The sequence below is a fragment of the Zosterops lateralis genome (genome assembly GCF_965231275.1).
Source record: "Zosterops lateralis genome assembly, chromosome: 5".
Taxonomy (NCBI): Eukaryota; Metazoa; Chordata; class Aves; order Passeriformes; family Zosteropidae; genus Zosterops; species Zosterops lateralis.
In genome coordinates this window covers 17,148,786-17,173,124 of record NC_139766.1, presented here as the reverse complement: position 1 = coordinate 17,173,124, position 24,339 = coordinate 17,148,786, and the positions used below count along the sequence as shown (strand labels likewise).

Below are 24,339 nucleotides of genomic sequence, written 5' to 3'. Positions count from 1 at the left end.
TCGGTCTGTCTTTCTTTCTTTCTTTCTTTCTTTCTTTCTTTCTTTCTTTCTTTCTTTCTTTCTTTCTTTCTATTCTAATGGCCGTTTTTTGGTTCTGCTTGGAGACCACAAAAGGTCCCTCTCTTGATGACCTCAAGATCACCAGTAGCTGCCAGTATAGTTTGAGTACCATTGCAAAGTCCATTTTTCTCTGTCAATATGAGTACAGAAAGTGATCCAGCTCCAGATACAGGGACTTTGAGCTCCAAGAGGTCTTTCCATATCCAAGAATACTGTTTAAGGACTATTAGGCAAAAATGTCTTCTTTCTCCTTAGAGCTACCCCTATTTACAGCAGAATTTTTAGCAGTCCAGAAACTGCAAAGAAGTCCTCATACCAAAGGCTGTTTCACTGGATATTTAGACAAATTCTAAAGCAGACTAAGTAAAATAAACACAGAACTATTTGTAAAAAATATATTAGAGCAGATAAACCCGGTTAAGTATCATCCCATCCAATTGCTTAAATTGAAAATACTTAGTCAAAGATTAGTGAAAATGAATCCCTCTAAAGAATCAAATTACTTGCTAGAAGAACTGTCAAAATGCCATTTTTATAAACACTAAAGTACTAGAATTGACTCAATTTGTCCTTTCTTGCAGTGTACTTTATTTATAAGCCTTTTTTTCTTAGTTTTGGTGTAAGTTCATCTGAGTTCATAATGCACAAACATTTTCAGATGTCATTGCCTCTAGGTGTAATAATCCCAAGTAAATTCCTTCCAATTTTCAGCAAGAAAACACTAGATTTAGGTTTGGATTTTATTCTGTTTTTTACCAAATATTCTTTGCAACAGATGTTTAATTAAAGGCTGCTAGACAATTTAAACTCAGAAGAATACAAATAAAAGCTGTTAATGAAGTAAATATCTGTTTAATTTACAAACATCAGTAACATTACTGATATCAGTCCAAATATGACAAAGCACACTGCATTACACATGTACATCTAACTTTTTTGTAAAAAAAATAATAAAATAAAATTGAAAAAACATCTGCATTTTTACAGGGTACCCTGGGTTTTACTGAAAGAAGAACACAACCCACTATTGATTACCAGTTCTACATTATAATTTAGCAGCAACATGTTAACATGGGGAACATTAGGGCAGTAAAGTAGTTTTATTATTTGGGGAAAATCACAGTTTTTGATAGCACAGCCTTTTTTTTCTTTTTTATAAAAAAGGTAAAGAGCTCCATGGGAATATTAATTTATAAAGATCTATCTTCTAACGTCATTTTCTACACGCCATCTTATTTTCTGTAAGTACTGTATATAGGGAAAATTAACTTCTCTACAATTGCCATCTAGTGTAAAGACATTTTCTGTAATATATTACACGTTCTTGGAAGGTGTCCTGAATATCTGCAATATGTGAAACCACAAATTGTCACCGCTTTTTATTCAGTGACACCAAGTGGTCAGATTCTAAGGAAAAGTAAAAGGGAATGGAAAGGAAAAAACAGACTGAAAACATTTACCCGAAGACGACATGCTAGGTTAGTTCTATTGCAAAAAAATCCTGATTTTTAAGTCTTTTAAAAAAAATTACAAAAATACTGGGACAAATATAAATTAATATATATTAAAGCATTGAAAAACAGTAAAAGGGATGGCCTAAAAGGGTTAAGTACAATGTACTTTGATACAATAAATATTTCTCAATGAAACCCCATACTGTATAGAATTGTTTAGAACTCATAGAAACAGAAATCCATATTATTACTAATTTACCCATCAATAATCTATTTTATCATCCCCGGAACATTTATATTACAAAAAATTAATACTGTGAAAGGGAAGATAAACACTTTTTAATGCTTCTTTTGCTAACATGCTGACATAAAAGTACACATCATCAGGAGATTTCAGGATTATAGTATATTCTTGTATCTCCATTTCCCATTCATTAAATGAGACCACATCTTCTCAAGATGCTTAATAATTCCAAAAGACAAAATGTGTTTCAAACAATTGTTATTTCTGTATAATCTTATTCTTTTTGCTCATAAAGCTTCCTCATCCATAGGTAAGTGATTGGTATGGTCTGTCAAAACAATAAAATATACTGATACGAAAGTGAAAAAAACAAGCCTCGTGTTCTGGTCAGCATTTCATCTCTGAGCTGTTAAGTTGAAAGTCACATGTGTATAGTGTCAGTGTATCTTCAGCATGTTACAAAGAAGAATCCATGTTAAAAGCAGTTAAAGTTTCCCATCTCTGCTGCAATGTTACCAGGTCTTTTTTTTTTTTCTTCAAAGCTCCTCTTGGGTATGAGAAGTCTCAGTTCAAGCACTTGAATCTTTTTTTTTTTTTTTTTTCAATGAAGAAAAAGTCTTTATTCTCATAATAAAAATAAGTCTGTTCTGTATTTTACAATATATTTCAAATATTTCCACTATGAAGCATTAATTAGTCCGACACGGTCAATAAGTATACAACATTTTCAAAAGACAAGTGTGACAGGGACACACTTAGGAGGGACAATTTGTACAGCCACACTTCACCACTTTTTCAACCTCGTCCACAAACGACGACCCATCGGTGCACTCGAAGGAGTATTTCCGCCTCTTGCTCCGTAGTGGCCCACAGCACTGCCCGGCTGAGCACCCGCCCTTACACTCTAGTCTCGAGACCTTCTTGGTCGTCTGGCACGCAGCATACCCTTGCTGCTTTTGGTAGTAATCTCGGACTCGTTCCCCTCGACAAGAGATTTCTGCAGGAAACAATGTTTAAAATAAGAGAGATAATTCTGAGATGCAGGTGGAAGGATGTGTAGCACAGGAAGATGCTGTGTTACTGTTTGCAGTTGGGAAAGGTATTTTAAAGGAAGATGATGTGTTACTGTTTGCAGTTGGGATTGATATTTTAAAGTTTGACTGGGACTGTAGATTGGAAACTAGTCGTTCTACCAAACAGAATTTGATTAATTCTGGGTTTCATTCCCTTACCTCCTATTTTCGGTAAAGCTTATACTATGTATATGTAAACCATAAATACGAAGCTATTACAATGACAAGAAAATTGGAAGCTTAAATCTTTTCCTCTTTTATAAAAATACACATCCTCTTTTGCTACATTGCTTGCAGCTGGTTCTGTTTACCATAGGGAAATGTTTCAGAGAGCATGCAATTTAATTTATTAGACCTGGAGTTTAATATTATTCAAACTCTTATTTAATATAAGTTACATTCTGCTAACTTCATAAATTACGGAGGTATAAAGGCAGCTAAAACAAGACATCTGTTAAAAGTTCTACAACTGTATTCTTCTATTCACATCTATGTACAATACAAAATAAATGCCATCTGGGGTAAGGGAAAAGGAGGGAGAGGGAGAGCTTTGAGAGACAAAGGAAAAAAGAAAAAGGTAGGGGGAAAAGTCATCCTGTTTTCATCCATCTCACCTGCATAATTCGCTGTGATAAATCAGTTGAAGCTGAGAGGTCAAAAGTAGAGTTTGTGATAAAACTAGGAGCAGAATCATTGGATTTGGCTTCTCAGTTGCAGAAGGTAGAGAAACAATAAATACAGAAAGATACAGCAGGTAAAAGGTAGTAGTTAAATATAGCAAAAATGTGTTTCTGAATAAAGGCAAAAAAAAAAAAGAAATGTTTTCACAGCAAAACATTTGATGAAAAAAATCCTCAAAATGCAATCAAATTCATGGGAAAGGCCTGGTTTTTCTCTCATCAAGATAAATTCATATGGTAGAAAAAAAAGCAACAAATGTGAGTGTCGTGGAAAAAAAAAATTGGTCATGTTTTTGGCTGTTCATGTGCTTGGCTGTTCATGTTTTACTAAAAAAGCCTATTTTCTAAGATCACAGCAATATTAATAATTTTTTTACCTTTATCACAACTGTCCCCCGTGTATCCGCTGCCGCATTCGCAATATGGTTTCCCAAGTCCTGAAAGCCTGCATTTGCCATGTTTACACCTGATGGATTGGCAGGGGTTAAACAGCTTTTCCTCTTCATCACAGAGGACTCCCCCATGTCCCTGCAGGCATTTACAACTGTATGAAAACGCATTGATCGGCAAGCAGGTACCATGCACACATCTACAGGGGAAACAAGCCCAAGAGAATAAAAATAAATTATTCATCAAAGTTCAGGCTAAGCAACATTAACTACAAATACTTTGGACTGTACTCAGAAGAAATTGCTTTTGTTTCTAATGGACTTTTTCAGTGAGATGCAGTGAAGTGGTTTATAATTGGTATGCAGGTTTACAAAAAACAAGCTGCAATACAGAACTCCCTCTCACCAGAAAATAGCCACTGTAGATGTGTTATGGAAAAATTTTACAGGCCACAGTTACTAAAAACAACATTTCCTTCTACATAAATTTCAAGCATGCTTTTGAGAAGAACACAGCAAAATCAAGCCAAAGAAAAAAGAAACTCACCTGAAATTCTGGCTCATGTATAATTTAAAAGAAACTCCATATTGTCACTTATGAAATATGGGGCTCCCAGCACAAAGACAGGTCAGGCACTTCCCAAGAGAAACTATTCTGACTCAAGAAATTTTAGTTTCAAGCTGAACATGTGCTTTCCCTTCAAATACATTAGTCTGCATTGCCAACTGCAAATAGCAGGGTCTTGTAACATCTGAGGCAGGTCTGTGCTTCACTGCAAGGCAAAAGCACTCACCCAGAATTCATACCAAACCTCACACTAGAGGAGGCTTATCAAGTCTCACCCAAAGTGATTAAAGCAACTAATTTTCTAGTTGAGCTTGGATAAACAATTGTGGCAGGCACAGATCTTGTTGTTAAGACAAAAAAGATTGTGGGTCAATCTGCACCTGCTAAGTTTTGATGTACAGTAGTATAGGAACACACAGCTGGTCTTACTTTATTTGAGAGAGGGATGGTGTTTCCCAAAAGGAAGATGCTTAATTACCTGTTCCTAGCTGTCAGCTGAACATTAGGGGATTTTGTCTCCTGAAATCATCATCAATGACTTGGAATAAAATTACTTCCCTTTCCTCATTTAGCAGCACAGGATCAATGCCTTCCTCCCAAAAAGAATGTTATTCTCTTTAACTGTTTCCCTAGAAAAATTTTCTATCTACATACTATTTCCTAGGGAGATCATAGTGGAAGTTCCTCTGTGGGGAGGAATGCAATCCTGATACACAAGTCATCCTTCCTGAGGTTTCTGCTCTCTAATTTTTTTTTCTCTCTATAGTATATAACTCTAGAATTCACAACCTCCTTAGTATGTTATGACAGCCACCTAAATAAATGAAAAAATTGAGACAAAAAAATAGAAAAATCCCATTTGTACTAAAACAAAATCATTTGTTTCAATTTGGAGATAGCAAAAATTCATCTAAAACTGCATGTTGTCTTAAAAGAAGTCTATTAAGAGCAACATCTCATTTTGAAACTTTTAAGATAACATAACCAGTTTGGGATTAAAACTAGCAAATATAAAACTAATTGCTTGAGCACCTCTCACATCTCTATTAGCCTGTATTTTGAAGCAACCACATTATCTACAAAAAATAAATATTGATCCTGTGGTTGAAGTCTGATATTCCAAGACTCTTATTAAGCAATTCAAAATTGAAATCTTAGACAGTATCACAGGGCAGATAGCTTTTGTTTAGTTTTCACTATGTTCAGCATTTGATCTTTTCACCATTTATAGAACATCCACTTTTAGGACATCTGATCTACAAAGTTACTCAGGTGGCACTGACATCCCATCATACTCTATACAGGCTTTAGATATCAAAGCAATCTGTGTCAAGATCTTTGGTAAAGTTTTGCTTTGACTTAGAAGATGATTAAATTTTAGCTAATGCCAACTCTCGTATTTCTGTTTCCACTTGCTCTTTGAAGCTCTAAATTTCATCTTCAGACTGTACTGAAAGGAACATCAAGCTAAGTGCAAACTCTCGGGCACAGTTTCATCTCATCTAATTTTAGGTACCTGTGTCAGGCACTCAAGTTGGATGTATAATTGCTATAAGCTCCAGACACAGGGGAGAAATGAGCTTATCTAGAGGATGATTAGACAACTTGAGGTCTTATTTATTATTTTGAAATGTTCTTATTCCTTTACTGACTAGAGCACAAACTTTGGTCACTATATTTTGAATTCAAGCACCTAGATGTAGGCAAGGTAAATGCCTACATTAAGCATTTTCATGATGTGCAGGGATCTCTAAAAGATCACCTATATTTTTGAGACAGAGATCTCAGTGCCAATTCTGTTGCTCAAAGCACAATGTCAAACTGTATTGGATAAAATGCATCTATTCAATAGAAAATTTAGAGATGAATCAGGAAGTACAGAATTAAAATCCCCAGGAAGAAAAGAACAACAAAGCCCTCCTCCACTCCAAATAAAAAATTTTGGTTTGACTTTCTCTCTTAAAAGCTCACAGCACTGTATACAGCTGAAACAAAGGCAATACTTTAAAGAGCCAACAAAATATTAATGCTGTCCTCATTCACTGTCCTTTCTTTGATACTGCCTACATCTAGAGAATGAGAACTTCATTATTTGCTGCAAAAAAGCACTCAGTTTGGGTGCTAATGTGTACAGTTATAAGAACCAATGAAAAATCTAATATTTCAAGGAAAGTTTACAGAAATTTTCTGGCTTTTCTGATAGTAGAACTTGTGGGTACAATTTGATGTTATTTTTTAATCCTCAAGTACTGAAAAGTCACATTTGCATTTTTTAACCTGCTGTGACTACCTTTCTTTAAAGTTGCTGTGAAAGAGGACAACCTAAGAAAATGAAATGCTATAATGATATCATTCAAACCTGACTGGTCTAGCTCTGAGAAGAGTTCGAAACTTAAAGGTACTGAAAGAGTCTATAACCAATAGAAAGAAAACTGTGTTGAAAAGCATGGTAACTGCAGTATAAAACTTTAAATGGTCAAACTCTCCACATAATATGTGAAAATATGATTTAAACATAATTTTATATGGGAGTTGAAAATCATCTTATTAGAATCTCTTAGCAAACTTAGGCCACTGGTCCTAAAAATCAAAAATTACATAGGCAAATGCTGCACTGAAAAAGCAGCAGCCAAAATATCTGAGCAGGGCTGCTTTATCAAAAAAAAAAAAAAAAAAAAAAAAAAAAAAAAAAAAAAAAAAAAAAAAGAGAGAGAGAGAGAGAGAGAGAAAAGATGGTAAGGACAAACAGAATAACATCTTGCTTGTTTCCCAAGATCAGTAAATACAGAATAACTTTGAACTTCTGAAGTTTCTGATCTTCTTGTGCTGGGAGTCCAAGAACCCAAACTGAATCTGTCTCTACAGTAAATTTGAAAGATAAATATACATAGATAGCAATACTATAATATACACAACTGCACATATCTTTTTCTATCTCCATACATTTTTATACATATAGACATATATAAATATCTAAAATAAAATTTTCTGCTCAAATCAGTAAATAGAATTAACACTCAGAGTGAAACAGAACTTCATCATAAAGACTGAAATCTAATTTCCTGCTAAAACCTGGGGTACTCTGAAAGCATAAAATATTAGAAATTTCCATTGTATAATTTTTCAGAAACACAGTAGAGAATATTATTATTAATAATAATAGTTTTATTACCTCATTCTATATAACTTAAAATAAGCAATAGGGTTTTTTCCATTTGCAACTTCTTCAAAATTATTTTTGTGTCAAGGGTCATACCCACAGTGCATCTCATTACAAAAGAAGCCCATACAAAAGTTTGTAATAGCAGTAACCTCCCAGGCTTTAGGCAGAACTTCAGTGAGATGTGTGAATCTGCTCCCCCTAAACTGGGGGCTTTCCCTCATTAGGTTTATGGAAAGAAAAATCCAAACCTGGATGCTGTTCTGACTTTTACATGCCCAGGTTATGTTGCCTCTTGCAACAACACAAAAAATACACATAACAGCAGACTTATATGAATATAAATATTATATTACTGCTTTTTCTTGAGGAAGGACATACTTATTTCCAAGACATGGGTCGTTGGTTTGTTGATCGCAGAGTGGTCCGGTCCAGCCTCCTTCACACTCACATGAGAAGCCTGACTGGCTGGTAGCATGGCATGTGCCATGCACACAAACTTTCTTATGACAAGGCTCACAACCTGGCAGAATTCCCACTTGCAGTGGCACATTTCTGAAGTCCTGGAGTTCGCTGTTGATGTACAGATTACGGATGCAACCATGGAAGCTGGTGCCGTTCTGCCCTGGTGACTGGCGTATTGCTGCTATGTTATTTTTCACAGGCATGCCTAGGAAATTAATAACAGCAAATGATCAGTGTAATAATCTCACAATTTTCTATAATAATCTCACATTTCTTCTATTTTTAAAATACGTTTAAAGGAATGCTTCTTCTTAATTAATTATTCTTAGCTTTTCAGACTAGAACCATGTTTTTAGAAATTGTCCTGGTTGTCAAGAATGTGTGTAAACCAGCTCCAAACCTGTAAGTGTCTAAGTCACACTAAAGAGATGAATATAAGACTTTATCAGAAAGGAAGCTCAGAGCTGTGAAAAGATCACCTTTGCCTGGTTTTGACTTAATGCATTTAAGTCCAGGATAGCCCACATTTTCTGAATCCCAGAAAAATAAAGGTTGTTGAAATTTAGCAGCTGATATGTCATTTTTTGGAAGCTAAGATACTCAAATCCAGAAGAATTTAGTAGGAACTAGCTCATCAAAACGGAGCTAGCATACACATTTCAAATGTGAGGTTTTGCTATGGAAAATTTCTTGGAAAGGACAGTTTAACAGGTTGAGGTGCCAAAACCAAAAATACTTCTGTTTAGCATGTCTCAAAAACAGTTTAATAAAATAAAACTAAAAGGCATTCATAGTTTGCCATTATAGTCTAAACCAGTCAATAATAATAATTCAACATCAAACTGCTTCTGTGTGTACACTTTAAGATAATGCAAATGTCCCCAGTGTTGACCATTTTTAGAGCAATTCCTCTGTTACAGTCCATAGTTGTTAAAGGTATAATTAGAGCAGTAGGTCTATGTGATGCACTTATCCGGTTATAATTACTGGAGAATAATTCAGAAGGAACATTACTTTCAAACTTTTTCTTGTAAATATGAAGTTTCCTCAACTCCTACCCCCTGCTTTTTGTTATCTTTTAACTTACTGCAAACATATTAGCCTATAGTAGACAGACCTTAAGATACTGCTTTCTAATAATGAATACACAAATACCTAAATGAGTCCTGAGATTCACAAGTTAAGGAAATCAAAGTGCACTGAGCATTAAAAAAGGAACTGTTTACCTGAAAATAAATATTCTTTTCAGCCACATAGGTTTATTCCTAGACAAAATCAACAATTTTAATTCTGGTACTTAGATAACGACAAGAAAGCAGCAATGTTCTGCATAGTTGCTCCTTAACAATGTAAACTGATACTTCTAATAATTTTCTATATTACTCTGAACTGTTGAGAGTCATGCAGAAATACTGCGCAATCTGATGAAGTAGACCTGCCTTTCATTTAGAGGTTATTGTAATTTCATTTGTGCTAGGCTTCAGTGATTATAGAAATGAACAATATTGTATCCATACTGTTGAAGAGCCTAGTCTTCTTTGATCCTATCAGTTAAGTATGTGTATTGGGTTTGTGTGGCCAGACTTTGGATGGTGGGGTGGGGGGGGGCTATAGGGGCGGCTTCTCTGAGAAGCTGCCAGTGTCCACCCCATCCAGCTGGCTCCAGGATGGACCTGTCAGGTCTGCCTAGGCCAAGCCAGTCAGTGATGGTACCAGCATATGTGATAACATATCTATAAAGGAAAAATCCCAAAAGAGTATGTGACCAGAGAAAAGTGAGAATATATAAGGAACAACTCTGCAGACACTGAGGTCAGCAAAGCAGGAGGGGGAGAAAGTGCTCCAGGCATTGGAGCTGAGATTCCCACACACCCCATGGTGAGGCAGCTGTGGCCCTGCAGCCCATGGACGTTCACAGGGGAGCAGAGATCCACCTGCAGCTCATGGAGGAGACCCACGCTGGTGCAGGTGGATGCTCAAGAGAAGACTGTGACACAACAGGAAGCTTGTGCTGGAGCAGGCTCCTGGCAGGACCTGTGGAGAGAGGAGCCTCCGCTGGGGCAGGTTTTCCTCAGGCTTGTGACCCTGTGGAGGACCCATGCTGGAGCAGCCTGTTCCTGAAGAACTGCACTCCATGGGAAAAACAGACCCAGGCAGGAGCAGTTTGTGAAGAACTGCCTCCCATGGGAGGGACCCCACACTGGAAGAGGGGAAGGACTCCTTTTTCTGAGGAAGCAGCAGATGATGAACTGACCATAACTCATATTCTTTATCTACCTGCATTGCTTGCAGGAAGAAGATAAATAATCAGAGAGAAAAGAGTTAAGCCTGAGAAGGAGGGAAGGGTAAGGGGGAAAGTGTCCTTAAGAAATGTTTCACATCTCCTTATCCTATTGTGATCTGGACCGGTAATACATTAAATTAATTTCTTCAAGTTGAGTCTGTTTTGAGCCACATCAATAATTGGAGAGGAGATCCCTCTCTCCTCTTCCTCATCTCAACATATGAGCTTTCATTGCATTTTCTCTTCCCTATCCAATTGAGGAAGGTGGTGACAGAATGGCTTAGTTAGGCACCCAGCCAGGGTCAAATACTAAAATAGGCTTTGAACTATTATATTAAAGGACTTGGACTGCAAACAACCATGAGTTTCCATTTCCTCACATTAACTTACCATATTCTCAAACCAGGGACAGGGCAGAGTCATCAAAGCCCTTTCACCTTGTTGTCTCCCTTGAAAGCCATACTCAGCTAATGTTCATAGAAAATGCTTGAAGTATCTCAGCAGAACAGATGCACTGAACTCTTTGTAAAAATAAAAGGGGTATAGAACTAAGCACACCTATGCAATGCTAAACTAGATGTTACACTTGAAAGTGTCAGGAAACTTAGATGTGATTTCTTATATACATGTATGTATGATACATATAAGCATGTATGTATGATACCAGACAATAGGTGGTATCAACACATACACATGATTCAAATTTTTTTTTGTCTATATTCTATAAGGGAGACATTTGGAAATGCAATGCAAATATATGCACAAGGTTTCAGCCTACACACTTTTGCTTCTTCTAGCAGAATACCAAATGTCAGAGGGCCAAAGTGTATGTAAAACCTGCTTATATACTTTAGCAATATCTCTTAGATAATTTTTATATAAAGATTCTTTACCAGTTAGGAAAGAATAGGAAAAGAAACAATGCATACAAATATTTCTATTTTTGGCAAGGTGAAAGAGTAGTTCTCACCCTCTTTTAAGCTTTTGGACACTGAACCTGACTATAGGTAAATTACTGTTCAAGGAGACAAATGGTAGGAATCTCTCTTAAATAACAGTCATACAGTAAAACTGTCGAAACAAGTATATAATTCTAGAAGCTGCCAGAACAGATCAGGCACAGATGAGAAGCAGCTGATACTCTACCTGTCTCAGATATAGAGACATCCATGAAAGAAGGTGCCACTCTCAACTAGGAAAATACGCTCTAATTTCTGAGAGAAGAATGTGAAGTATCAGTGATGTCTGTGACTTCTCTGAAGAATTTTTGAGAAGAAACAGATTGTCCCTTCAGAATTCTTACAAAAGCCATGCACTTTCAATATGATTTACTGAAATTTATTACAGAAAGACTGAAAAATAACAACCACGTGTTTTCTGACCACACAAAAGAGCCATACACTTGGAAAAGGCAAAACCCCCCCAAAAGATATAAATCAAATAGCTCACTTTGGGTAAAAGTAATGTTAAAATGCCCCTTTCAAACCATGACATTAAAAAATTTAAAAATGAAAAAAAAAAAAAAAAAAAAAAAAAAAAAAAAGAGAAGAAATAAAAAGGGGGAAGGCAGGAAGAAAGGGAATGAGAGCACACACTGTACCAGGGTTTGCTGTCAAGTCTGAATTTTAGCCTGCCAACTGAGGTGATGCTTATCAGAAATGCCATTTTAGCAGGAAAGTGGAAAGAGTAAGTGTAAGCTACATGATCATTTAGGTGTCAAACTAAGATTCTGGCAAAGATAAAAATACTGCATAAAAGCCTAGTGAGAATTTAAGTTCTTAGCTGATGAAAATGTGTAATCAAATTCTCTAAAAAATCTAGATATAGTTAGATAAGAAAAAAATTATTGAATATCAAAAATATGGGTAATATAAAGATACAAGAGTGAAAATTACCCATCTTGAGAATTTTAAAAATTATAAACAGGTAAATTAGATAAATAAGAGCAAAGATTAAGAGCTGAACATCAACCTACTGGATTTTTTTCCTTTATTTTGTTACTATGTGCTTCTGTGATTGGTTTTCCTTTTTTTTTGGATCAACACTTTCTATGACAGTAGAAATAATTGTCTGTCTGGAGCCTGAATGGGAAAAATTAAAATAGAATAAACACAGAACCTTCCTAAGGAACATGGACTAGAATGCAGAAGACTGGTGCTCTTAGGTATCAAACCACTAAGAGAAAAGATTATTTCCAAAAGTTATTCTTCTTATACTTGAAGATGATGATGCAGATTAGTATGATTCTCCTAATGGAGGCATAGAACTGCAGGGTGAAGAAGCAAGGAAGAGAACCATATGTCACAAATCAACATCACAGTGGTAAGAATGTACCCAGAATAAATGTTTACAGTTGGCATTCTGGCCTCATTTCATCAGAAGGTACTTGTAACAGACAGGAGGATTATTGTTCTGCACTAAGCTCACCTTTCAAGTGGCACAATTGGCCTCAGCATCCAATAAACAAACTGATGTGGACAATACAAGTAAGCAGGCAGTGTCTTATCCAAGTCTAGGACCCATTCTTCCAAGTGTGGCATAGGACACTTCATAAACAGAAGTGATACACAGGAAAAAATGCAATGTGCTTCTACAGGGATTGCCCTCCTCATTTGAAGACATCAGTACATCATACAAATGTACTACTGATGGCATAGTTTTTTTTCAAGGAGGCAGGATGCTTAAGTCTAAAACGTTACTCTCAGACATAAAAGAATTTGGCAAAACAAAAAAGAAAGTATGTATTTTTTTTAATCAGAAAGAACAGATCAGATAAAAATTCCTTATATGCCTCTTGCAAGAGTACAGATCTAAACTAAGTAGAACATTAAAATCTGTAGCATTTAAAAAGCATTTAAAAACCATGCTGAATCTCTGTTCACTAAGAACTCAGACTTGCTACCAAGTAAGGAGGCACTAAGTGTTAGCTGAATTTTCTGACTTTCACATGGATTGCACAGGTCCATCAGAAATCCATCAGGAACTGCTAGTTAAAATAACGTGTTTGAACTCATAGTACTACAAACAAAATGGCATCAAATGATCAAACTTTTTAAAATACTTTAGCTGCTCAAGTTAAACAATTAAACAAACAATCCTTTTTCTTTTTTTTTTTTCTCAAAACAAACAAAACCCAAGCCCTGACACACAGAGTGAGGCAACTGTCTGGGCACATTCTTACCTAGTGTCCTATCAGCACTAAGCTTCAAGATCTCCAGACATAAATTATACTTCATGGTTTTATACATTGCTATCATGCTTTTCCTGCAGATATCAGTACAAGGAAATAGGAATGTAAAATGGGCAAAACAGAATGCTACCATTCTACACTTTCTGAACAGTCATTACTAAATCTTCATGCAGCTAAACAATGTTAAGCACACTGCTTCAGTACAACAAGAGGCTAAATAACAGCAGAAAATTACAAAATTTCACAGCCATAAAAAAATAAACATAATTATAAAAAAGCAACCAGTGTAGTTTGAGGACATATTATTTCTTAAAATTGAAGCTATTGACATTAACTGTTAAAGTTTCATCTTAAGGTGTTATGTCAATAAATGAGTCTCTTTAAGAAACACAAAAATGTGTTTCTTACCAGAGTAAATTATCTATAACACCTCTAGTAAGAAGCAGTAAGATTGTCTTACCTCCCACATACAATGGAGAATCAAAATTCAGAGTGGATTGCTTGGACAAATTGGTAATTATCTTGGGGCTTCCTCCATCAATAGATAAAGATAGAATCTGATCCATAGCTAGCAGCTCCACAATGTGGAAATTGCCATCATTAATTGTTTCCACACTGAAAAAAAAAAGTTAATAATAAACAGTTGATGGCCAGGTTAGAACAGTTTTTTACCTTTTTCCCCCTAAAGAGTCAATACAGTTTCAGAACAGAACTTCTCTAGGAGTGCATTCTCCTGAAAATTACATTTTAAACAAAGACATGCACATATGCTTAAAAGCCAATACAATACAACATCCCTTCTTCTGCACTAATGATGACAGGGCTGGAATACCTTTTCTATGAAGACAGGCTGAGGGAGTTGGGGTTGCTCAGCCTGGAGAAGTGAACGCTCAGGGGAGAACTACTAGATCTTTTCGGTATTGAAAGGGGACTTATAAGAAATATGGAAAGAGACTTTTTACCAGGGCCTCTGGTAACAGGACACAGCCCAACTGTTTTGAACTGAGAGAGGATAGATACAGATCAGATAGAAACTCTTAAGTAAAACAAGTTACAAAAAGAAAAAGTTATTTAATATGAGGGTGGGTTAATATGAAACACTGGGACAGGTCACCAGAGAATTTGTGGACTTGCTATTGGAAATGCTCAGAATCAGGATGGATAGGGCTTTGTACAACTTAAATCTAGTGGAAGTTGTCCCTGCTCGTAACAAAGAAGATGGAACTAGATAATTGTTTAAGGTCCCTTTAAACCTAAACCATTATGTGATTCTAATGGTACTTCAAGGTCGTATTTGCACACAAGTCTGTGTGTACCCTACATTTTGCAGAGTGTGGGCTTACATATCTTGCAAGTATGAAGGCTTGAGGGAACTCCAGTGATACATAAATCTACTATTTCATGGAATATGGAACTGCATCTAACTTTAGGCCTGCCAGACAAAATCATATAATTGGTCCAGACAGCTCCACTGACACTTGCAATAAAGTTATTTGTTATCTTTATTGGGCATGGTTATTTGAGTGTGTTCAGCTTCTGGCTAGTACAGCGAATATGAATATAGTATTTTTTTTTTCTCATCTACATATAGCATTTACTTCTGCTTACTAACAAAAAACTCATTATCAGGAGAATGCCTGAAGGTTCTCAAGGTGAAAATGCTTGTTTCAAGCATGGTGCTTACCCCAAATAAGGACAAGCTTACTCATGTGACTAGGCACAAGAAATGGCTGCTGGTGCTTATCAGCCTCAATATCTACATGGCAAGTGCTCAAGTGCAGGAACTACTCTGCACCTGAACACAGTTTAACTACATCAGAGAAGAAAGAATATCATTACTCAATTCTGGGACTGAATATATCATTGTACTTGCATAACTTGTAGTCCATTTTCCACAGGAGAAATAGAGATGAATATATGCATGGAAGGTGTGAGATGTAGTCCAGAGACCAGACATTAAAAGCATTCTCATGAAGGCCTTTATTTGTTTCAGGGCACCATCAAATAAATGAGCTTAATCCTATGGAAAAAGTTATTTAAATGAACCAATTGTATAATAGCCTGAAATGGACAGTCACACAGTCAATTAGCTCTTCTCACTGAGAAAGCAGGAGAGCTGAAAGGGATTAAGTTCCTAAATCTCAAGGCAAAAATCAAGCAAATTACCTTAAAACATCCTTAGTGATGTTTTAATTAACCTAACTGCTTTTGTCATGGAACAGATCAGCAGCACACTTGGTCGTTCACAGCTGTGACACATTAAATAGCTTCTCAGCCATTTATTGCCAGCTCTGTGAAAAGCCTTTGCTCACTGCGGATCAAAGATCTGCATGTTAGCATGCATGCTTTACATAAACCCAGCTCTATTAGAGAGTGCAAACACATGACAGAGCAGACAGTGGCACAATAAACACTTTATGGGAGCTGCCAGGAGGGGGACTGCCAGTTTCCATGGGGTAAAGGAAATGGTCAGGGTTTATCATTCCTAAAGAGAAAGATTTATTCGAGGTATCAAGATATTTGTTTTCTCTGATCGAGCAATATAAAAGATGCTATGATTAAGTTACTTAACACATTTCAATGAACCCATTAAAAAAAAAAAAAGTGCTTAAAATCAAAGTGCGTATGACTTCTTGACTTCAGGAAGCAAGAAACCCTAATGTAATGTCCTTGTTTCAAGGAAACTTATTTTACAACTTCTAAACCTTTCACTCAATATTATTTAAAAGAATAACAGCATTTTTAAAGCAAAGGTCATTCCAGGGATATACAAACCATAATGTGTAAAGGGAATGTGTCTCTGATAAGAGTGATTATTAAAAGCTGCTGGTTTAAACTGTTTCACTGGTAAAAATTTACTGCAGAAAGAGAAGCCCTCCTAGGTAAAGGTGGTTTAAATTGCAGGGGAAATAAAGTCAAGGCATATCCGCAATATTTCCTGCCAATGCGCTTACATTACTTCTAGCCCATTTCCCGTTGGAGATATGAGAGCTGAATGCATAGATCATAATGAAAAGCTGTAAGAAGAACTGATTTAAGACTTCTGGTACTCTGTAGAAGAATAATGATCAGGGAAGAAATAGTCCCACATTTCCAATAAATATAGGATGAAAACTAGTTTACAGAATGAAAAGAGTTTTTTTCTTTTGTGTAAAAAAGAGTTAAGGTTTAAAAATGGATGCCCAGAATGAAACACAAGTGGATCAAATTAATCTCTAATGAATAAGTATTATTTATTGGTCTTGGCAGTGCCATCATCTGATTTCTCAGATTGACTGATGAGTGCTTTTGGAATGATGTCTCATCCTGCAGTCAGTTTCCATGACCTGGGAGGATAGGAAGGAAACAAAAGGGAGGGACTGAAGGAAAGACTGGAAACATTCCAGGAAACAGCTTTAATAGGTAAAAAAGGTACAGAAAGACAACATGCAATGAATGGATTAAAAAAAAGTAAGACCTTAAAAAGAGCAGGAGCTATCATGAAGATTCTCAGAGGGTAAAATGGTAAGAACTAGAAATAATGAAGGGATTTGAGTAAAATGTGTAAAAGATTTTGTGCTACAACATACTCCTTTCTAGAACCTGAAACAGAAATTAAACAGTAAGCAATTTGTAGAGCTATCACTAGATACATGTATATACCTATACACAAATGTAGAAATGTATCAATGGTTTCCAAAATAGAGTGATGAAATCACAGACTCATTCAGGTTGGAAAAGGCCTCTAAGATCAAGTCCAGCCCTGCCAAGTGCACCACCAAACAATGTCCCTAAGTGCCACATCTACACTTCTTTTAAATACCTCCATGGATGGTGGTGACTACACCATTTCCCTGGGCAGTCTGTCCCAATGCTTGACAACTGTTTGCATGAGGAAATTTTTCTTACTATCCAATCTAAGCCTCTTCTGGTGTAACTTGAGGCCTTTTCCTCTTGTCCTATTGCTTCTTATTTGTGGGAAGTGTCTGACCCTCACCTGGCTACAATCTTCTTTCAGATAGTTGTAGAGAGATAAGGTATGCCCTCAGCCTTTCCTCAAGAGCAGAAGACTTCACTACAGTTGGACTATTACATGATAGTTCTCAAATATCTCAGAAACTCACCATCAAGCTTATTAGGAACAAAATGGAGGTTAATAATCATAACAGAAACAAAAGTAATTACACTCAAAGTGTGTATCTGCTTCATCAAACAACTGCACCACTCTGTAATAACGTCACCATATTTCCCACCTCTCTCTTCACCACACTTGCATTCTTCATTTATTACATAATTCAAAAGAGATTATCAACTATGTAGGGGAGATGCTTCTTATTATTTTGCAACAGTAACCTAATTGGGACTGTTTGTTAACTGTTATTAGCTCCTTCCATGTTTATGTGTGTTATTTTTCCCTGTGTGAGTACTGTTTTTCAATCTTTCTCTAAATAACTATAATGGACAAGTGTGAATTACCAGTATTTATTATATGTCAATAATGCCAGAGAAAACATTAAATTTATGAGAAGGAAATATATGTTTTGAAAGGGAAGCACTATTCTAGATAGATTAAAGAAATGGGAGCCAAAATAACTTAGAACAATATATGACCCTTATTCCTATTGCTTTTTATTCTCAGACAGATGTACCTATTGAAGTAAAAATCAACAAAAATAATTAAACTCCTGAAAAAAGAATCTAAAATTCTTGTGTAGCCCTAACCCAGAGAGAAAAGAAAAATAATATTATTTTGAATAGGAGTATAGTAATTTGTAAAAATCATTTGTTTTCACTGAAATGTCTAATACAATTCAGAACAGCATCACTGTTAAAACTCTAGAAATCAAATACACCTATACATAATTTTTCAACAAAAGGTGTAAATAGAGCAAAAAGAAGATTCAAGGAAAACTGATGTAATACTTCTCCTTTACTTCTGAAAGTAAGTTTAGCACCAAGAGGGCAGTCAAGGCCAGGAAGTGATACCTGTTGTCTTTCTGCTCAGTCTTGCAACGACTGTTTCCTACTTCTTGTGAAGTTATACAATCCCTCCCAAAAAATTCAGGCAGTAATTTTTCAGAAGCCAGAGAAATATGATTTTTAAAAAATTCTCAAATATTATGCTACAGAAGCAGCCATGGATTTTTTCTCTTAATGACTTTGGAAGCAAAAGCCATTTCTTTTTCAAAGGTAGTGCCTTTATTCAGAATCAAGTTTTTAGCTTTCTCTTCACTTGCCAGGGAAAATTCCCACATTATATGACTGCCTAACAGAGAAGAGAAGCTCCTATTTAATTTCTACTTATACAGTGTAGTTTTTCATTTTACTCAGCACACTAGGAAATTATTTGGCAATTACAACAAAGAAAAAACTCCACTGCTACATGTGTGTTTTACACAAATGTATATATATTCTGCTGTTATTTTGTTTCAATGCATCAAATAATATATTATTTGTCTGACATATCTGCACTACAGTTACTTGCCGACCAAATCACATCTTTTGGCAAGAAGTTTAAAGTGTCTGACAACACAATCATTTGCACATATTTCCTTTAACCATGTATTAAAAAATGTGACTTTGATATAAGGAATGAATATAAGTTTTGTTTCAATAAAAAATGCGTCTCATCCAGGTTCACCTGTAAATAGCAGAGGCAGGATATGATCCTGTGTCATAGCTGACCCTCACTCTACCCCGGTACAGTTCCACTGCTATATGATCTTTATCGCCTTTGTACAGCAGGATCCCACTGTCTTCATCTGTGGCAATCTAGTTAAAAGACAGAAATATTTAGAAACAACTGAATTTAGGTATTTAATAAAAATGAGGTATTAAGTGAATCTCTGAATTGACTCCCATAGTCTGTTACTTCATTATAAAATTCTTTTTTTGAAGGAAAAGCTGACAAAACTCTTTAACTTCCTATCAATAAACCCATCTACTTCAATATGAACACAGAATTATTGCATTAACTATTTGAGATTTTTAGCTCAAACTGTGAAAAGCTCTTCAAGTGAGACAATGACAACTTTTGGTCATTTTCCACATCATGAAAAGTCATTTACTCTCTTTTCCAGAAAAGAGAATCCACAAAACAAGCAAACTTACCTGTAGAGTGATATTGGTTTGGGGGCGAATCTTGGCTGAAGGGATTTGCAGATAGGATTCTTTGTTGACAAAGTTTATACTAATCAGCTTTTCACATTTCTCACCCTGGTAGCCTGATAAACACTGACAGATTGGTTCAGTTTCTTTTATGATACACTGGGCCCCATTTTGACATTCATAATTATCACAAGGGCTGGTGCGAGGTAGAACCATTGGTGGTGAAAACTCACAAAATAAGCCACTAAATGAAAACAGAAAACAATCAGTGTTTCCAAGAAAAACCAACTTTGACAGAAGACATACATGTTTGTACTGCCTTCAGATCTTTCTCACCTGTACCCTTCTGGGCAAACACATGTATATCCATTAACTGCGTCAGTGCACTGCGCTCCATTTTTACATTTGTTGTCCTGGCAGTCATCAAAGTCAATATCACAATGCTCACCTACATATCCAGGTGTGCAATCACACCTGTAAAACAGGAAAGCAGATTGGATAGCACTGTGCCTTTTAATGATCCAGTGTGATTATGACAAAGTTAAGGAACAAGTGTATTGTTTAAAAATCAAGGAAAAAAAGGCATTACTGAAGCTTTGTGTGCAAAGACTATACAGCTTAATCATACTATTAGATGGGGAACCTATATATGTAATGAATACAGGTTTGCTAGTTAAAATGTTTACACACATGCCATTTTATTGAGGAATTGTGTGCAAATAAATCTAGAGAGCCCTCATGAATAATTTCGACAGTTTTTACAATTTATGAGCAACACAGAATATTATGGGATATTACTCATGGTGGAAACACTAAACGTAATCAATGTGCTTGGCTGGTGAAACCAAGACAAATAATCTTCTACTGATGGTTATTTTCTTCGTCAACTGAACAGCTATTAATGGACCAATGGTCCATTTATGCAGTTTAAAGTTTATACACAATTTTTTGCTCCTAAAGTTCCACCAGTCTGATTTACCACAAATAGCTCCATGGTTGGTGAACTAACAGAGGTCTCTAAACCCATCATCTGCCCTCCCTGACCGCCCTGCTGATCTAGAAACAGCACATCCTCAAGACAGTACGTAATGATTTTTGTTTGTTGGTTTGTTGGGGTTTTTTTCCCATGTGGCACTCTATGCTAGTGCCAGTTCTTCAGGGAATTCTCATATATATTGGACTGAGTGAATGCCCAGAACTCTGTCAAAAATTAATGGAAAATATTACAAATCCATGCATCCATATGATACTTTTAAATATTAAGATGTCCTTAATTGATTTCATTAGATCTTGTGATTCCCTCCTCAGTGTTATTTCTTTTACTATCTAAAATTTGCTCTAAGCTGCCAAGAGTGATTTTAAATATCCATGCAAGTTTCAATTTAGTACTTCAATCAAATATGTCTCATTTTTTATTCAACAACAGGTGTGAACAAGACAAGGGAAAAAGAATATAAAGTATCCTATTAAAAGTCTGACTGAGATACATCTTAAAGTATACTGCATATGCTATTTTCTGATATAAAAGTAACAGGAAAGATTAATGAACTGAACAAGTCTAAGATACTAAACTAGGTTTAGTGAAGTGGCATCAAAAAAACCCATACATTACAACAGAAACCAAACAAATTCTTTATTTTCCAGTGTGAAACTATCAACTTAAGTTCACATTCAACTGAATATTTAATATTTTTGCCATATTTTAAATAAAATGTAAATTAATAAGTAGTGGGAATGACAATAAATAATCTGATTTTAGTACAAAAGCATGCTGTGCATAAAACAGGTACTTGTGAGAACAATTTAAATCTGCAGGCTTCCTGTATTTATCAATCTAAAGCCTATTAAAACAACTTTAAATTGTGCATACTAATTAATCATGATAAAGATATGGTGTAATTAAAGATTAGCTTTCCTGGGGAGGGCCTTCTTTACTTTATAGCTTCCAATGTGCCTTCCTAATAATCTCTTTCACAATTACTTCTCTAAAAGCAATATAATTATTCCACTTCAATTAAATGCAATTATTTCCTACTGCTCAAACTCCTATAAGGGCTTTCTATAGACCATCATAAAGACTACCCAGTGTTTCTATTTAAAATCTGGTTGGAATGGGACCTTTTAAGGATCAGTAAAATTCAGTGAAATACACTTAAGCTATTAATGCAGCTTTACATGAAAATCATGGCCTGTTCTGCCATAACGTTCAATAATAATCTGAGATTAGAATTAGCCTCCACTTAAACAGAAGGAAAGGAAGCTAGGCAGAAAAGAAAAATACAAACTTTGATTCAGTTGGACTATAGCAACATTTCACACTTACTTGTATCCTTTGGGTGTCAAGATACACTTTGAATCATGTTGGCAAGGATTCAGGTTTTGGGCACAGAAATCCAATTTCTCCTCACAGAGTTCACCTGAAATATAATGTATGTTGTCAATTCAGTGAAAATGTCAGAGTGACTTGGAAATAACAATGAACATAATTTTAAAAGCAATGGCTACAAATTCCTTTGCTATGCATATATGCACACTTCTTAACATAGTAATGAATGCCTTTATAATAAATACTAATAAATAAATGGTAATACAGAAATAATAAAAATAAATAATAATATACCTGGTAACTCCTTTATAAACAATATCAAGTTCAACAACAATCATCTATACATGGATATAGATGTTAATTTTGTAATTCTTTTTCATTTACAATATTTATCTAGTTCTGAAATATAGCATCACTAGCAATTATACTCCCTAGAACAAAAAAAAGCACATTACACATAGAAATGGCCAGATTTCCACTATCACTAGAAGTAATCTATTACCTGAAAAAAACCTGTTAATATCACTGCATGTCAATACAATTCCAATTATCCAAAAATGAAAACTTGTTTTCTACTTTTCCTTAAATATGACTCTCCATTTTTTGCATTTGTTAATGTACCATAATTATCTATAATCTGTTCTGTGAAAAGAAAAAAAAAAAAAATCTGTGTAAAATATCTATCCTTCCCCTGACGATAGAGGCAGTGGCTCTAATTTCCAAAATAAGCTTATAATCTAAAAAGTATTTTAATATGGGTAAAAATTGTTTTATTTGCAACTTTATGAAAAGGAAATACAAGTTTGTAAACAGATCAACAATATCTTGTTCCCTGAGTAACTTAGCAGGTGATACCATGGATAGTGCACTTGCTAAGCTTGTAAACACTGTTTTTTAAGGTAGATATACTTATTCCAGCATTCATATGAAGAATACATTTATAATAAACTGATAGAAACCCTGTGCTTGCGGAATTCAGTTGCTGATGTTCATCAGACTCTGAAACTATGGAAGGAGTAGGTTGTCCCTGTCCTTTTTCCAGTAATAAAAGATGAGCTGGCAAGCAAAGAGAAGTAGAACTTCTCTTTGTACAATGTACTTGCACGTTACAATGACAAGGAAAAGAGCAGAAGAAAAGAAGTGAATGATCAGACACTTTCACTGCTTAAACTCAACGTGCTTCAAAGAGGTGATATTTGGTACCCCTCAGATTTACTGAGCTGGGCATGGCAGTGGCTTGCAGTGCAGTGGAAAAATAAACAAAAACTTAAAAATAGCTGAAGAACAGCCTATGTTAAAGCAAGAGTAGAGAAAAAGGCAAAACTGAAGCAGGAGCAAAGATGGTTATGGCAGTTAAAAACACAACTGAAAAATGTATACTAAGTGCGATAAGACATGGGACCTCTACATCTTCAAAAATGAGAGGACAAGCCAAAAACCAGCTAGACAAGTATTTTTCAGCCATTCAAAAGATACAGACTGGTTCTACACAAAGATTAAAAAAAAAGATAATTAAGTAAATAAACAGAAAAAAAGAAATTAATAAATACCACATTCCCAATTTGCAAGTAGTGTGTTTTCTCTACAAACCAAATATTTGAGTTAACATAAGAAAATGGCCCTCATGAACAGGTCACTTTAGAGCCTCAGGAAAACTGTCAATAACAACATAACTTAGTCAATATATGTAGGAAACTGAATTGAGATCAAGTTCAGGCCACTGAAGATGACTAATACAAACGATTATATCCTCAAAGCCTCTTCAAACTCTCAATGGAATTATTAGTCTGGAAATGTACAACTGTTATGACTAGGTCAGTGCACAAAGAATCCTGAAATACCAGGGATTGTTTGCATCCCACAATATTAAAACAAAACCCAGATCCCTTTCTCTTTTCAAAGGGTTTTGTTCAAACATATATATATATATATATATAAAAGAGGTCTTCAATGCTATTCTTCACATAGAATTTAGTTAATTTGCAGAGCTTGTAATAGCTGAAATCTGTTTAAAGACCAGTAGTGTATAAGAGTTAGATGTAAGTATGGGAACAGTAAGTTCAGATTTTAAGGATCATAGGAATCGAATAAGCAAAAATGACTGTTGTTTTAACCTAGTTTGTGCACATTCCCATAGTTTAGAAATGTATGTATGTGCCTACATATATGTGGATATATATGCAGACATATACACACGCCTTTAAAAATATCTTATCACATATATTGTATATTAGATTACACGCAGAACTGAAAAATACATGACACCCTAACTACAAATAATAAAAATGTGGTTGTACAGTACTAACAAAACTTACATGAAAGCACCTCTAAGTATTCCCAAGATTATTAAACCTGACAG

General features: G+C 35.3%; 1 protein-coding gene across 4 annotated transcripts in view; it reads right to left on the bottom strand.

Moving 5' to 3' along the window:
* Positions 1–892: 892 nt before the first annotated feature.
* SLIT2 (slit guidance ligand 2) overlaps positions 893–24,339 on the bottom strand; it is a gene marked incomplete at its 5' end in the record, with an annotated part of 257,487 nt that continues 234,040 nt past the window's right edge. For 3 of the 4 annotated variants that reach the window (XM_083861312.1, XM_083861313.1, XM_083861315.1), the window contains 8 exons: positions 893–2,755; positions 3,889–4,100; positions 8,010–8,298; positions 14,028–14,182; positions 19,188–19,318; positions 19,658–19,898; positions 19,991–20,128; positions 21,978–22,071. In XM_083861312.1, coding sequence (XP_083717438.1) covers positions 2,514–2,755; positions 3,889–4,100; positions 8,010–8,298; positions 14,028–14,182; positions 19,188–19,318; positions 19,658–19,898; positions 19,991–20,128; positions 21,978–22,071 — 1,502 coding nt within the window. In that variant the 3' untranslated portion in view covers positions 893–2,513. The remainder of the gene's footprint in view (positions 2,756–3,888; positions 4,101–8,009; positions 8,299–14,027; positions 14,183–19,187; positions 19,319–19,657; positions 19,899–19,990; positions 20,129–21,977; positions 22,072–24,339) is intronic. The other variant, XM_083861314.1, reaches the window with a different exon arrangement.